We start from the raw sequence: 16007 nt of genomic DNA, 5'->3' as shown, positions 1-16007 counted from the left end.
TTTTTCCTGGTTCAGTTGTGGTAGTTTATATGTCTCTAGGAATGCATCCATTTCTTCCAGATTGTCAAATTTGTTGGTGTAGAGTTGCTCATAGTATGTTCTTATAATTGTTTTTCTTTGGTGTTAGTTGTGATCTCTCCTCTTTCATTCTAGATTTTATTAATTTGGGTCCTTTCTCTTTTCTTTTTGATAAGTCTGGCCAGGGGTTTATCAATCTTATTAATTCTTTCAAAGAACCACCTCCTAGTTTCATTGATTTGTTCTATTGTTTTTTTTGTTCTATTTCATTGATTTCTGCTCTGATCTTTATGATTTCTCTTCTCCTGCTGGGCTCAGGGTTTCTTTCTTGTTCTTTCTCTAGCTCCTTTAGGTGTAGGGTTAGGTTGTGTACCTGAGACCTTTCTTGTTTCTTGAGAAAGGCTTGTATCGCTATATATTTTCCTCTTAGGACTGCCTTTGTTGTGTCCCAAAGATTTTGAACCATTGTGTTTTCATTATCATTTGTTTCCATGAATTTTTTCAATTCTTCTTTAATTTCCTGGTTGACCCATTCATTCTTTAGAAGGATTCTGTTTAGTCTCCATGTATTTGGGTTCTTTCCAAATTTCCTCTTGTGGTTGAGTTCTAGCTTCAGAGCATTATGGTCTGAAAATATGCAGGGAATGATCCCAATCTTTTGATACCGGTTGAGACCTGATTTAGGACCGAGGATGTGATCTATTCTGGAGAATGTTCCATGTGCACTAGAGAAGAATGTGTATTCTGTTGCTTTGGGATGAAATATTCTGAATATATCTGTGATATCCATCTGGTCCAGTGTGTCATGTAAGGCCTTTATTTGCTTCAGTGAGGGGAGTGTTAAAGTCCCCTACTATTATTGTATTATTGTTGATGTGTTTCTTTGATTCTGTTATTAATTGGATTATATAGTTGGCTGCTCCCACGTTGGAGACATAGATATTTAAAATTGTTAGATCTTGTGCTCGCTTCGGCAGCACATATACTAAAATTGGAACGATACAGAGAAGATTAGCATGGCCCATGCACAAGGATGACACATAAAATTGTTAGATCTTCTTGTTGGACAGATCCTTTGAGTATGATATAGTGTCCTTCCTCATCTCTTATAATAGTCTTTGGCTTAAAATCTAACTGATCTGACATAAGGATTGCCACTCCTGCTTTCTCGACATACATGATTATAATATTTTTCTTTTTTGTTTTGACGCTTTGGTTGGTGTTATTTTTGAGATTATAATAAGAATGTGGTAAATAGGGGCTCCTGCATGGCTCAGTGGGTTAAGCCTTTGCCTTTGGCTCAGGTCATGATCTCAGGGTCCTGGGATCGAGCCCTGCATCAGGCTCTGTGCTCAGCAGGGAGCCTGCTTCACCCTCTCTCTCTGCCTGCCTCTCTGCCTCCTTGTGATCTCTCTTTCTCTCTGTCAAATAAAAAATTTTTTTAAAAAAATGTGGTAAATAGCAGATGTCTATTTTGGTGATATCACTATTGAGGGTTCTAAGATACCATTACTTTGTCACCACCACTACTTTTATTTTGGAAATCATAAAGGAATGGCATAGCAAAATAATTATATTAATTTAATAGCCTAATAAAGAACTTTATTACCACAGGCTGCCACTGATCGAGTTCTAGTTGAGCTTTGTTCTTCTTACCATTTCAATCCCACTGAATTTTGGTTCTACTATGTCTTGCACCTAGAACATCTGAGCATCTTCTCTTCATCCCTGTTCCTTATGGAAATCAGAGCAGTGTGTGTTTTATTTCTGTCCATAGGTTCACAATGAGCCTAATCCTGTCCCAAGAAGCCTGCAGAATGCTGACCTAATTTCTCTATGCCCCTTCAGTTCAATGATGTAAATGCTCTTTGCTTCACCCTGTGGAAATTTGGGTTCAGAAGGCTAACATAAATGTTGTAGGTAATGAGATTTCTGTCTTGTGCCAACCTGCCCCAAATTGTGGAAGACTAACATGTTAGCTTTCAAGAAAGGTGAAATCTCAGGTGTTTCACCTCTTGACAATGATGTACATTTCCCTAATAAAATCTTCTCTTCTCACTCATGTTCTCCCTAGACCCCTGCTTTCTAATTCTTTCTCTGTTCTCATTTCCTGGCTTCCAAATCTCTTCTTTTTTATTGATAATCCATGCAGAACAGATTCTTTTTACTTACAACTCAAATTAGCATTCTTTATGAATCTGTTTAGTCCTAAATGCTAGTTTCAATTATTTCTTGAGGAAAAAGGAAAGAACTGAATAGATGTAGAATTGGGCTGTGAAACGCTACTAATAATTCATTTCTTTGACCCTATCCCTGTACACTTTGAGCCCAAAGATAAATTTATCATAAGTTCGAAATGAGTTCATAGACTCCTTCTCCTTGGGCACCTTGGTTTGTTTCAAACCTGGGGACATTGATTAGGTGGCCTGCATCGGAGACAAGTTGTGTTTCCTTTCATAGCATTTGCTAAGTAATACATACCTTTCCACTGGTTCAAGGCATACCTGTGAACTTGTTGAACAGAACCACCGATAACCTTCTTTGAAATATGTATCTCAGCTATCTAACTACTATTTGAGAAACAAGACCTTTCTAATAATATTTTTTCAATGAACTTGATACTCAGTTTGCATTTTTACCTGACTGAAATTTAAAAAAAAATTAATGGAAAGATTCTGCACAAGAGCTTTAAACTATGTGGCAAAAGTGGCGATCAGTCTAAACACATTAAAATTCTATTTTCCTTTACAAGTGTTTGCTGCAGATGACCCCCACTGATCTTAAATATATTTCTGTATCTGTAACTGAATAGAGGTTTTCCGTACAGCATGTTCTAATGGCACTCTGGCCTTTAGCCAACAAGGCACTGAATAAGGCTATTTTTAAAATACAGAAACTGGGAACAGCTGCAGCAATCAAATTTGATAAAAACAGAGAGGAACTTTGCTTTTTTTTTTTTTTTTTACGGTTTGTCCAAGTTTAGACTTCTTTCATAGAACTGCTTTTGTTCTGCTGTATGAAGGGCTACAAGACCAATATAGTGAAGCCCTTTTAAACAAATAACTTTTAAAAGAATACAACTAAATAGAATAATTTTTCTTTGTACCAAGAGTATCAATGCAAAAGTGTTTTAAACTATTTTTAAAAGAATATATCTCTTATAAGAAGAGGTAGGAAAAGAATGAATTATATTAACAAAGTTTGGACTGTAAAAGAGGTTTTTGGCTTTCCCAACCCACAAAACAACTCCTTGAAAGGGGAGATACAGTCCTTAGTTTTCCAATGTTGAAAATCTGCAAGTTTGCATTTGAACTTCTGCTGTGTACTCAAGTGTTGTTAGGGACAAAGGTACTCTGAATGTTCCATTTCTGCTTTTCATGTAACTATTAGTCATGAATGTTGCTGTATTTTCTAAAAGTTGGATTAGTATCAGTGCAGTTCTTTACAAAGATAAAATGACATGCTTCTTAAAATGTAAAGGAAAACTTTCTCACAGAGACCTTTTGTACGTATCTGAATCCCTTAACGTGTCCATATACAAGGGCTTATTCTTTATTTATTTTTTTAAATTCAAGCTCTTTGGAAACTTGTCAGTACATGATTAATAAGCATCATGAGGTGAATAGATACTGAAAATCTCCTATACAGTAGTTGATTGCAAATTTTCTCTTCTAAGTGATTCCATGTGTTGAAAGGATTTCTTTGCTAACTTTGTAATTGACATGACAAAGGATATTGCATTTCTTACAAGTATTTACAAATGAGATTCATTTTAAAGTCCCTTCCAAATAAAACTACTTAGGTCAACGTTAATTCAATTTAGTAATCCAAGACATAATATCATTCTTTTCCTGTAGCCATAAAGTTATAAAATAAGATTATCTTATAAGGCAGAAGAAAGAAAAAAGAGATTATCTTATAAGGCAGAATAAAATAAAAACAGAAAAATCTAGGTATACACTAAGCTGTACTAACTTGTCAACAGGTAGCCTCTTAGATATGATGGTCCGTTTGTCTGTAGTCTATTATAAGCTTGAAAAAATGAAAGAACAAATTAAGCAGAATCTTCTGTGACTTGAATCATCCTTTACTAGAGGCCCTGATGAGTCATGAGTGGCTCTTCTTTAGATGGGAAGGCAATGATCCTATTAAGTGTGTTGTTAGAACTTGAGACCATACGAGTTCCCGTCCCGGTTCTGCTCTCATGTCCTGTTGTCAGCTGAGAGGGAGTCCTCAGTCCTGCATAACAGCAAAATTCCTTGAACACACATACTGTTCTAACCAGCGCCTGTGGCATTCCTGTTGTGCAAAGCCCTGAAGCCAGAAGGTTTTCAAGGATTCTCTGGCAGCACATCAGATTGAAGGAGATAATCCTATATTTTACCAATACCAAAAAGTTCCAAATGAAGGTTACTAGGATTTAATTTTATTTAGTCATGTGTAACCTCTTTTCTGAAGACATACTGCCAGGAGTCTAAGATGTCTTTCTGAGCGGTAGGGTTTTATGCAAATTATTGGAAAAAGCACAGTAACCCCAGTATACTGGAATCTTTCAATCACTTGTTAAGAGTACGATATTTATATGTAACCGGGATAAACTAGATGTAAAAACAAGCTCTGTTATATTGTAAATATCTGTGCTGCATTACTGTGTTTCGTCCTTATTTTAATTTTCACTTAGGTTTTAAGTGAGGGCAAATGCATTACCACATTCTTAAAATTTTACTGTTTTCCACAAGTGTTTCTCATATTTCGTTGAAACTAAAGGACAGAGAAACATAGTATTAGATTTTATAATATATGTCAAGAAAATAACATTTTCATAGTGTTTCTGGAAACTGAATGTGAAGACTACATAGTCATATGTAAAATCATGTTGGCACTGCCTTCTAATAAGTTGAGTTTGAATTGGGGTGGTTTCTTTTCAGTTGCTGCTGTTTAATTCTTGGAAGAACGGCCGTTGGTCATCTCCCTGGTGACTTCACCCTTTTAGCACGCATCAGTGTTGGGGCGCAGGACGCCCCTCCAGAAGCTATTCAGAATTTGCTGACATCGGCTATCATTCATGAGCACTTGCTTTGTTTAGTGATGGTGCTGATATGAGGAGACACATGAAGTAGCTCGGTTTATGGAAGAGGGCAGAGGAGGCATGGTGCTGAGAAAACAGCCCCCCCCCCACACACACACACTAATGGCCCATTCACACAGAAAACAAGCCACAGCCTTCAGTCCCTCCACAAAGCTTCACAAGAACAAACTAACTCAAGAACCCAGAAGCCGCAGCAGTGTTCAGAATCATTGCTAGCCTGTGCTCCCACCCTCTCTGCTTACATTTACTCATAATATACATTGTCAGCTGCAGCAGTACATTGCTATGAGAAGTCTTTAAGCTGATTCTCTGTGGGCCTTGTGAATGAAATGCTTACAGTTTCTTGGATTGTGTGCCCCCCTCCCCGGGGTGAAGATCTCTTTTCAAGTATGTCATGTAACAAAGCAATTTGCCCTCCCTGAATCACTTTGGTCCCAATAAGGGAGTTTGTTGACAATATGCCACACTGTGATTTCTGGTCTTTACTTTTTTTGGATCCATTTAGGGAAGTTCAGAATTTTAGAATGAAAATACATAAAGTTATAGTCAGCTCTGGCTGGTTGTTTTCAAAAACCAGATGGCTTTAAAAGAGATGATCAAATCCATTCTTTAAAAGTCATTTTTAAAAGCAGGCATGTGATTCTACTATATATATATATATATATATATATATATATATATATATATTTCTGTATGTGTACCTTAACCCCTTATTTTTCAGAGTTTTTAAAGGGAATGGGGTATTTCATACTGCTAGATTTTCCAAAAACTCTAGTTAATCCATTTATGTACCAGACTGTAATTTTCGAAGTTTTTTTTTTTTTTTTCATTTTAACCACTTTGGATGGAAACTATTCCAAAACACATTTTGCATTTTATAGACTTCTTACAAGATTCTTCAGAGTATAATTCACACATGACCTGGAATAATCATTGTGAGTTTTTTATACTGTATTTTAATTCAGTGACAACATCTAAAATTATTTACTGGTAGGATTATTGATGATACTATTCATGTTGTTGTTATTGTTTTCCTTTTCCATCTCTGGTAACATTTAATGTTCCTTACTACTGTCTGCATGTACAGTAACATGGAATTTGGAGTCAAGTACACCTAGATCAAATACCAGATTTGTGAAGGCTTGGACAAGTAACATAGTTTTCTCATCAATAAAATGAAGAGAATAATATCAGTTTCTAAGGATTATTGGGAGTCTTCAATGAAAAAAAAAATTCCTGTTCATTCCTGAGCAGAGAGCCTGCCCATAGTAGGTATAGGGTGTATGCGTTAACTCTCCCCATTACCCTGATAGACCTCTAATTGCATGGTATATAACCTTAGGTGCTGAAAATCTTCTTGAATGCTTAGATACTTGTGCTGTGAAACAAAGTCCGTATTAATAAACTGTTGCTTTAGTTCTCTTTAATCACCCCCATTTTCTTATTTGCATTTTCTTTTTTTTTTTTTAAGATTTTATTTATTTATTTGAGAGAGAGACAGTGAGAGAGAGCATGAGCGAGGAGAAGGTCAGAGAGTGAAGCAGACTCCCCATGGAGCTGGGAGCCCGATGCGGAACTCGATCCCGGGACTCCGGGATCATGACCTGAGCTGAAGGCAGTCGTCCAACCAACTGAGCCACGCAGGCGTCCATGCATTTTCTAATTTATGGAGGTCAGGGAGAACAGCCAGTTGTGCATGTGAGGAACCATCTGAATAATCAGTGGGACAATAGATGGACATGTTGAGGAAAAATCCTCAAGCGTTCACTTGGATGGATGAATTTCATATATATCATGGCTTTTTAAAAGTTTATTCTGGAATCTTCAGACATGTCTCATATAGATGCTAGCTAAAGGAAGCATGACTAGAAGGCATAAAACGTACCCACACTCAGAAGGTGCAACTCCATAGATATTTTGGGCTCACCCTGGCCAAATAAGGACTTAATCGATGCTGATATGATTAGCAGTTTATGGTGATTACAGAATGTCCATGCTGAGTCAGTGAGTATACCCCAGGACCTGGCCTCCATCCACATTGCAGCATGTGGCTGGACACCATGCATGAAGGAGTATGCCCTGCCCTGCCCCTTCTTCCCTTCCCTTCAGTACACATTATATTCTACAAAATGCTGAAATGCTACAACCCACATTCTGTGTTTGTAAGGCGTCCTCTTCTGTTCCCTCACATATGGCAGTCTGAAACAATTACATAATGAGACATATTATCAGGGCATAACTGTCAAAAATGAAGAGCCTGAGCTGTGAATAAATATTACCCACTTATTAGCTGTGCTGCTCCTGTGTTCTCCAACCCTGGGTTTTAGATTTTATAAAACTCTAAACCTTAACCCTGGGTTTTAGATTTTATATTCATACCCCCTGATTGCCTGCATAACAAAATGATGCAGCACTAACAGTGTTCAGAAAACAATTTATAATGTCAAAGGCAAATTAAACTTTAAAGTAGTGTTTCTTAGCCTATTTGTGATATAGTCTGGTGAAATCTACTGACTGTTCAGAGCATGTTTTCCAGAATTCATAAAAATAAAATATATAGGATAATGAAGGACACCAAATATATTGAAATACTGTCAAAGAGTCCCTGGCCCTGTGTGAAGAATGTTGCCCTAATATGAGTCCATTTCTGATTATTTCATTAAGTTTCTTCCCTCTGAAGGACTTCTTCTGGACTTTCTATTTTAAATATGAAAATATCAAATTTGGCAGATTCTCTTGCTTCTGTTACCCCCATAGAGCCAAACCATAAGTGACTCTTAATCTCACAAAACAAACTGAGGGTTGCTGGGGGGAGGGGGTTTGGGAGAAGGGGGTGGGATTATGGACATTGGGGAGGGTATGTGCTTTGGTGAGTGCTGTGAAGTGTGTAAACCTGGTGATTCACAGATCTGTACCCCTGGGGATAAAAATATATGTTTATAAAAAATAAAAAAAAAAGAAATAGTGTAAAATTAAAAAAAAAAAAAGAAAGAAAGAAAGACATGTTAACTCTTTCAAATATGTACTCTTCTTCCCCTGAACAAAAACAGTCTCTTCCTCAGGATCGATATACCCTTCGGATTACCAGGATGTCAGGGGGTGTCAAAACTCAGTGGATGACTCTCACAGGTGGAGCTAATTCTCACCTGGATCTCTGCGTCTCATCCTAATTTGTGCATTCCTGTATAGTACTCCTCCCCCCACCCACACACGTTCAAAAAGTCCAAACTGGATATAATGACTGCACATAATGTTGAACATTAAGGTGCTCATTTCTTTTATAATAAAGTAGTTGGAGACTTCAGTACTTTGTGATTAACAACAAATTGTTGATGAGGAACTTCACAGTACACAGAGGTGTTGCGATCCTATGGTTGAGAACAACTGTTTTACTCATGGATACATACCCTGATGAAGGAAGGACATTATGCCATTCAGGTCACTGTGACACCATTTCACCTTTATCTTGACACTATTAACATGAAAATTTCAATGGTCTAATTAATTGCTTCTCTTAAGCAGAGGTTGGCACTATTCTCTAAAGGTCCAGATACTGTTTGTCTTGGGCTCTGTGGGCTATATGGTCTTCGTTACAACCACTCCACCATAGTGGTATGAAAACAGACATAGACAAAATCTAAATGGAAGAATGTGGCTGTGCTCCCATCGAAACTAAATTATGAACACTAAAATTTAAATTTCGTATATTCTTCAGATGTCGCAGTCTATTATTTTTTAAAAATTATTTCCATTTTGTAAATGTGTAAAAGCCATCTTAACCAGCAACCCATACGAAAACAAAGCAGCTGGCCAGACTTGTTCCATGGGCTGTAGTTTGCTACTTCAATTCTTATGAAATCTGTAGCCAGGTAGCAAACCAATTAAGCAGGTTCATCAGATTGGTTATGACATCCCAATGGGACCTGCATGTACAATAATTTTAGCTAGAATATGAAATGAGGAAGTCTTTGATGTTTTTAGATGATACTACATATAGAAACAAAATGTGAAATTATATAGATGGAAACTACATTTGTCTGAAATCAATCAAGATCCATCTCTCAAAGGCAATAAGTAAGAAGCATCAGTTTTACACAGACAGTGCAGACTATTATATTTAAAAATGTGGAAGTGTTACAGAAGCAAATCTGTACAGCACAAATTTAGTGTTTCTTTTTCTTTCTCTTTTTTTTTTCTGAACACCTAATTTAAGGAAATGGTATTAATTTATCTTTACTGCAGTTAGCAAATATTCCACTCTTTCTGTGTAGTTCTTTGTATTAAGAACATGAAAATTTGAAAGCCTGTCTTCTAAATCTGTAAGAAATATCTTCATTACTGATTACTAATGGTAGAGATTGATTTTCAGGGCATTTTTTTGCAGGGAGAAAAACAAAGACAAATTAAAAGAAAGAAAAAAATCAGAAGGAGGGTGGTAGACAGCAGCAATATGGTGTGGGTATAGACAATCCCTGTGATTCATGGAAAAGTTAGGGCTCACAGATTAACTGTCGTGAGAAAGTGTTTTATTTCTTGTAGAATTGTTCCCATCAACCAGATCATTACAAGATTAGCACAAAATTTCCCCTAGTTAAGAATCCAGCAGTTGCAAAATATGTAATACTTCATATGAACTTCAATGTTGTTGTTGTTATTGTTGTTTTATAAATATCACCAGACACACATCTGGGGTTTTAGTGCTTGCCACAGTGTAGTTTTCTGGTTGACATATATCTAAGAAATGCGTATATTAACACCCAGGCTATAGAGCCAAGTACATTTTAGTGCGGGCTACAGCTGAAAGAATATGTTTCCATTCCTTGTCCATCTGTTCTTGGCAACATAAATTTAAACTAGAAACACAGAATAAGTTTCATGAGAAATAAGTCTAAATAGGGTTTAGAACAGCAAGGTGAATGCTCTAAGTTATTATGACTTGTTAATACTTGATTTTGTAGTTAGAATGTTGTGTTGAGTTGGAGAAATCTCACCCTGCAGCTATAGCTTCAAGTTAAAAAAAAAAATAGTTGTGGGTTGTTTTTTGTTTGTTTGTTTGTCTATCAGTTCATTTAAAAAAAATACTGTGGCTTGGTCACACTATCTGTTTTAAGGGCTTATATTTGCCAATGATCATGAGCCCAATGAACTTTGAGATTTCAGAGTGCTTATTTGCTATACACTTGAAGTACACTAAAAATGCATCATCTATGTTTGTGAGCTCCATGCTGAAATGGATTCATTAGTGGGGAATGAGGGTTTTCCAAATGGAGTCCACAAAACACACACGTGCTTGTTTTTCTGCAAGTCCGTCTTCAGCTATGACCAGCTATTATATTAATATCTTGTAAAATCATCGTGTATCACCCACTCTGGCTAAAATTTCCCTTTTTCTGCTAGTGAAATAATACTAAGCTGTTTATCTGCATTTGAAAATACATGGGAATACATGAGAATACTAAAATATGATAAGGTCATATGTGTGCATCTGGAATTTTGCCTCCCTCTCAAGGGTCCAGCTATCTGAGCTAAATTGGTAAGCTGTGTCAGGGCTGTGTGTCAGAGCTGGGCTGTGTGTCGAGGGCAACCTCTGCTTCTCACTGAGCAAAAGTCTTCAGGTTGGGAAGGGACCTTGAAGCTCACACAATCCAGCCTCTTTCCCTATATAAGAAGCATTTATATAATTTTGAAGTCTCTTTTTCTTATATGGTTGATTTATCAAATATAACATAGTGGTTATGTGTCAAGGTTGTTGGGTTCAGATTTTGGCTTTGTGACTTCCTAGGTGTGTTAATATGAATAAATTAGCTTCTCCAGTGTTCAGTTTCTCTGTCTGTAAAAGAGAATAATCATGTTTACCTTCAGTTGGTTTTAAAGGGAAACAAATGAGATGATAAAGTGATTAGTCCAGTGATAGGAACTACTTAGTAAACATTCATTAAGCAAAAGCTATTACTATTAGTGTCTTTCTCCTGTCCTCTGTTAGAAAAAATAATTGCACTGGGCTAATTTTCTAGGTGGCTCCCAAATAGTATTTTAGTAGTATATTTCTTATCATCAGAAAAATATCTCATGAAACTAATACTGTTTATTGAACTTCCACACAAAGTTACCTATGACTATGGACGAGTCACTTGATGACTTAGAGACTCAGTGTTCTTATCTCTAAAATGAGAAACTTTAATTCCATGAGCTCTAGGGTCTTTTGTTCGAGTAATTTAACAAAATCATGTTTGACAGCATATCCTCATACTTTATTTATAGCGTTGAAATGTGTATTTGCTGCCAAATGTATAAACGTTCCATATATACATGTGGAATAACATTAAGTTTGTTGATGTTAAAAACTACTGGTATATTTTTTGGCATTATTTGGCTCCGAATTCATTCTTCCCATTTTGTTTTAGATCAAGCTGACAGCCGATCTTTTCCCACAGCACCTCGAGGTTTAGTTAAACTGAGAGCTTTAGACGTAGGCCATCTTTTTCATTACTTTCAGAATCCAAGGCAAGCTTTCTTTGTCAAGTAGCTTTCATTTTTCATCTTTGTAATATCTAATGGCATTAAATTGTACACATATGGATCTCTACTGTAACCTACAAGGCTTCTGCTTTCTTTCAGATCTGAGTGATCAGCTGCTGGAGGTGGTTGGCTTAGAAGGAGCCATGGAGATGGGACAAATCTATACCGGACTGAAGAGTGCTGGGCGGCGGCTGGCACAGTGCTCCTCTGTGGTCATCAGGTAGTTTTTTCTCTATAATTGAGAAAGGGGGTTGACATGGTTTAAGTGCAACCTAAGGAAAAGTATCCAAGACTCTGATAATAACATCTGTCTTATTTGTGTCTCAAATTGCAGTAATTAATACTGATATATTTCCACATAATGGGAATTGGCAGATTTTACAAAGTTTTGGTTAACTATTACTTACCAGGTTTGAAATTTGATGTTCTCTTAGTTTGACCATGGATACAAATCTAACATACAAACTTCATCCCCTGTAAAATGGTTCTCACACAGTTCAGTTTGCTGAAGCATAGAAGGATCTACCAGGTACATTGCCCAATAGAAACACTGTTGAGGCACCATTAACTTAAATTCTTTCATAGACTAAAGTGCACCGTTGTTTCTATAAAATTAAATAATCCATTTATTGTGAAGTAAGATTGTATATGTGTATTCAATTTAAACCTTTTTAAGAAACATTTTTCCAAGAATAAATGAAACAAGATGGGAACGGGAGGGAGACAAACCCTAAAAGACTCTTAATCTCACAAAACAAACTGAGAGTTGCGGGGTGGGGGGGTAGGGAGGGGGTAGTGGGATTATGGACATTGCGGAGGGTATGTGCTATGGTGAGTGCTGTGAAGTGTGTAAACCTGGCGATTCACAGACCTGTACCCCTGGGGCTAATAATAAATTATATGTTTATAAAAAAATAAAAAATTATAAAAAAAAGAAACATTTTTCCAGAATTTTACCTTTAGGGGAAAAAAGTCTGCTTTGATCCAACAGTGAAACCATTCATTGGGTTTATAGCACAGATATAATTGGTGTTACTTTGTGAAAATGTTGATACTGGACAGTCTGAGACATCAAACACCTTTCCTTCAGGTTTGCAATGTTTTCATGAAAACGAGGGGGCTCTTTTGGCTATAGGAATTCCAATTATATCATTAAACATAAGCCCCCCAAAATAAATAAAAATAATTTAAAAATTATAAAAACATAAACCCTGTATTTTTCTTTTGGCATTCGTAATGTTTTTTTAATCATCGCATTTACCTGGAAGCTCTTAATATTCCTGTGATCAAGGTATGCTTCAGGGTACTCATTCATAGTCAAGAATTGAAGTCCCTTTCAGAAGAGATCAATTTAGAGCCAGCTCTTACCATATTTGCATTCTCAGGTCTCATCATCTTATATCTTACATATAGTCTGTTGTGTAAAGTTTTTCAGTGTTATACTTAAAATGAAATATTTTCCCCCAGGACTAGCAAGTCTCTGCCAATGCAGATTGATGGGGAACCGTGGATGCAGACCCCGTGCACAGTGAGTACAGAGTAGTTGAAAGGCTATGTCACTTCATTTTTGCTTTCCAAATATCATGTACTTCTATCACTAACTAATCACATACTCCTGTAACTAAATAACCACAATAACTAAGCTTTCGATCTATCACCAAGTACCTTTTCCTTTTTATTTATTGATGTGACAGAGCTATTGTTTTCAGGTTTGGGGCATCATATGCCCTTGGCAATGATTTAACCTTTGAATATTTGTGTTAGTCTAAGTGCAGCTTTTAGATATCATAGATCAATTATAAACTCTGGAACTAATCAAAATTTTAAAAATGCTTTAAATCTTGTACTTGTACTTGTTTCAGATCTCCTTAAGAGAAAAAATTTTTATGGGCCTTCAGACATGAGTCTTCCTGAATCATTATCCATCTGTTCTTTTACCTCCATTTGGGGATTTGAGGGCATCCCTCTTTGTAGAAAACTCCCCCATCCTTGTTTTCTCCAGAATAAGATATTATTTAAGTCAGACATTTAGACGCCCCCCACAAAATTCCAATTTCCATTTGTAGAGTGAATCATTTGATTTACATATTAAAAGTTCACCTTGGCTGCTTTGTGGAAAATGGATTATACTGAGTAGCCCCTGGGACAGAGTCTCACAGAGGAGTCTGGACTTGAGCACAGATAGTGACAGAGAAGAGGATAAATTTGAGCTACTTTCTGGAATGGGACAAGAAGAATTTGCTATTGAGTTCCCTCGGGGCTGAGAGAAGGAGATGAATCCAGGTTAGCTCGTACATGTAAATGATGACGCATTTACTGCGTAGTTACGATTGGGAGGGCAACCAGTTAGGGAATGAACAGGGGGTCTTAATCTTAGACTGGTATGAGCATTGTGCTAAGTGCTGGTGTTATACGTTTAAGTTTGTTTTGTTTTAAGTTGAGATATAGTTGACATTCAAGATTGTATTGGTATATTAAATAGTCACATATACATTAAATAATGGACCTCATCATTTTTCAGATGGAGAAAACAGAGGCTTTGGAAGGTTCCATAACTTACTCAAGGTCAGATATGTAGCAGAAATGGAACTCAAACCCAGGACTCTTTAAGGCCCCTTCTCTTGACCCCTAATTTAAACAGATTTAGCTCCAGATTCCAACCAGTGCACTGTAGCATGAAAAAGGGAACTTCTAATTTTACCTTTCCAGTGGTTTTACTCTAAAGTTATTGGCTTCCTCTTTGTGTATATCAGACAGATATCACCTTTTGTTTATTCCTAGCATATTCTTCTCAGTATATTCCTATTATATGGTTTTAGCTCTTTGAACCCCAAGTTTGCAAATCTGTTAATTCCCTAATAATCATGTAAAACAGACATGTTTTAAAGATCTTTTGATTGGCTACTTCCTGTGCTTTCTGCTATCTTTGTGTGGGGTTCCAAATAGCTTTAAAAAGATTCCTGTTCTCTCTTTTCCAGCGTGTAGATACTCACATCTTTGTTATTCTTCATGCTCCCAGTGACACTTCTGAGTTCATGTTTATACTCACACCGGTGTTGAAAGTGTTGTTACTGTTGCTACAAGTGGTGGTGGTGGTGGTGGTGTGTTAAGGCACTGGTGATGTGTGCTGGTGCTGGTGGTTGGGATGAACTGGTGGAGTTGCTATTGATGGTCGTGGTGATGCTGGTGATGGTGTTGTTGTTGGTGGTGGTGTTGGTGGTGGTGACGCTGGTGATGGTGGTGTTGGTGGTGGTGGGGGGGCGGATAGTGGTCTGATGATGGTGGGGGCTAGTGGCAGTATTGTTTTTAATGAAAGGTGAGTTTTCATCAGCTTGGTTGACAAGAGGAAAAATAAAAAACACCTTCCACAAAGACTCTATTTTTTGGATTCTTCTCAGGATGAAAGGAAGTTTCTTCCTTTGTCCATGTTTTAAATCCAGAAGGATTTAGTGGTAATAATAATATCATCCAACATATAGTAAGCTTTTAGTTTGTCCCATGTACAGTTTGAGACACTTGACCTGTATTGACACATTTAGTTTTCACAAAAACCCTATGATTAGTTTCACTTTATGGATAATGCAGCTGAAGCAGACAAAGGTCAAATAGTTTGCCTGATTCCACACAGATGAAAAGTGGCGGCGTAGAAATTAAAATGCAAGTAGTCTGGCTCCACAGTCTTACTCCCCACTGTGGATCTCAACCTGTGAAGGCCTGGGGCCTCTGCTGGAGTGTGACTTCTGATAAATCACTTACTGTCTTTTCCAGCTTTAAAAAGTCTATGTCTATGAAAATCTACTGTTTTAGAATGATTTTCAGTTTATTTTACACAAGCACTTCTAAAGATACTTTTGTTAACTTAACTTTCAATTAGTAACAAGATACTTAATTTGCCTGTTAATTGTCATGATCTATGCAACTGTTAAATTAGTAATAATATATGTAACTTATGTTTAATTTTCTTTCCTTCAGTTCTCTTATTCTTTTAAAACATTTATTCCAGTCTATGGTGGGCCAAGAGCTGTACTAGACTATGGCTCATTATTGTCATTTCACATTCTGGCAAACTCTGCTTTTCCTAGAACCACATGGAGTTCTGAACTTTAAATTTCACTTTAAATGAAGAGAGTGTTTAGTCTTCATAGCATTGCAGTGGTTTAGCCAAAGAGTATGTTTGTTTCAATTGAATTAACAAGATGTTTTTTCATATAGAATATCAGAATCTATAGCTGAATTTAAATATCCATTAGCTGATATTTAATTTATGAAGGAATTGCTTTAGATATAATGTTAGAGCATAGCAGAAGTTCTGTTTTTCTATAAGTAGAATATATGAAATTGAAAGGCACATGATAAATGGTCTTGATTCTTATATCAAATG

At 36.6% G+C, this 16007-nt stretch overlaps 1 protein-coding gene and 1 non-coding gene across 6 annotated transcripts in view; both read left to right on the top strand.

The window, feature by feature from the left end:
- The window catches only part of DGKB (diacylglycerol kinase beta), a 697837-nt gene that overhangs the window by 650244 nt on the left and 31586 nt on the right, over positions 1–16007 (top strand). For all 5 annotated transcript variants that reach the window (XM_013051698.2, XM_004743409.3, XM_004743408.3 and 2 more), the window contains 2 exons: positions 11726–11846; positions 13094–13154. In XM_013051698.2, coding sequence (XP_012907152.1) covers positions 11726–11846; positions 13094–13154 — 182 coding nt within the window. The remainder of the gene's footprint in view (positions 1–11725; positions 11847–13093; positions 13155–16007) is intronic.
- On the top strand, positions 980–1082 carry LOC123387078. Its single transcript, XR_006601441.1, has one exon. It is a non-coding gene; the product is annotated as a U6 spliceosomal RNA (small nuclear RNA).

The sequence above is a fragment of the Mustela putorius genome, unplaced genomic scaffold (genome assembly GCF_011764305.1).
Source record: "Mustela putorius furo isolate JIRA1106 unplaced genomic scaffold, ASM1176430v1.1 tig00003845_pilon_pilon_pilon, whole genome shotgun sequence".
Lineage (NCBI taxonomy): Eukaryota > Metazoa > Chordata > Mammalia > Carnivora > Mustelidae > Mustela > Mustela putorius.
This window is presented reverse-complemented; position numbering and strand designations above follow the sequence as displayed.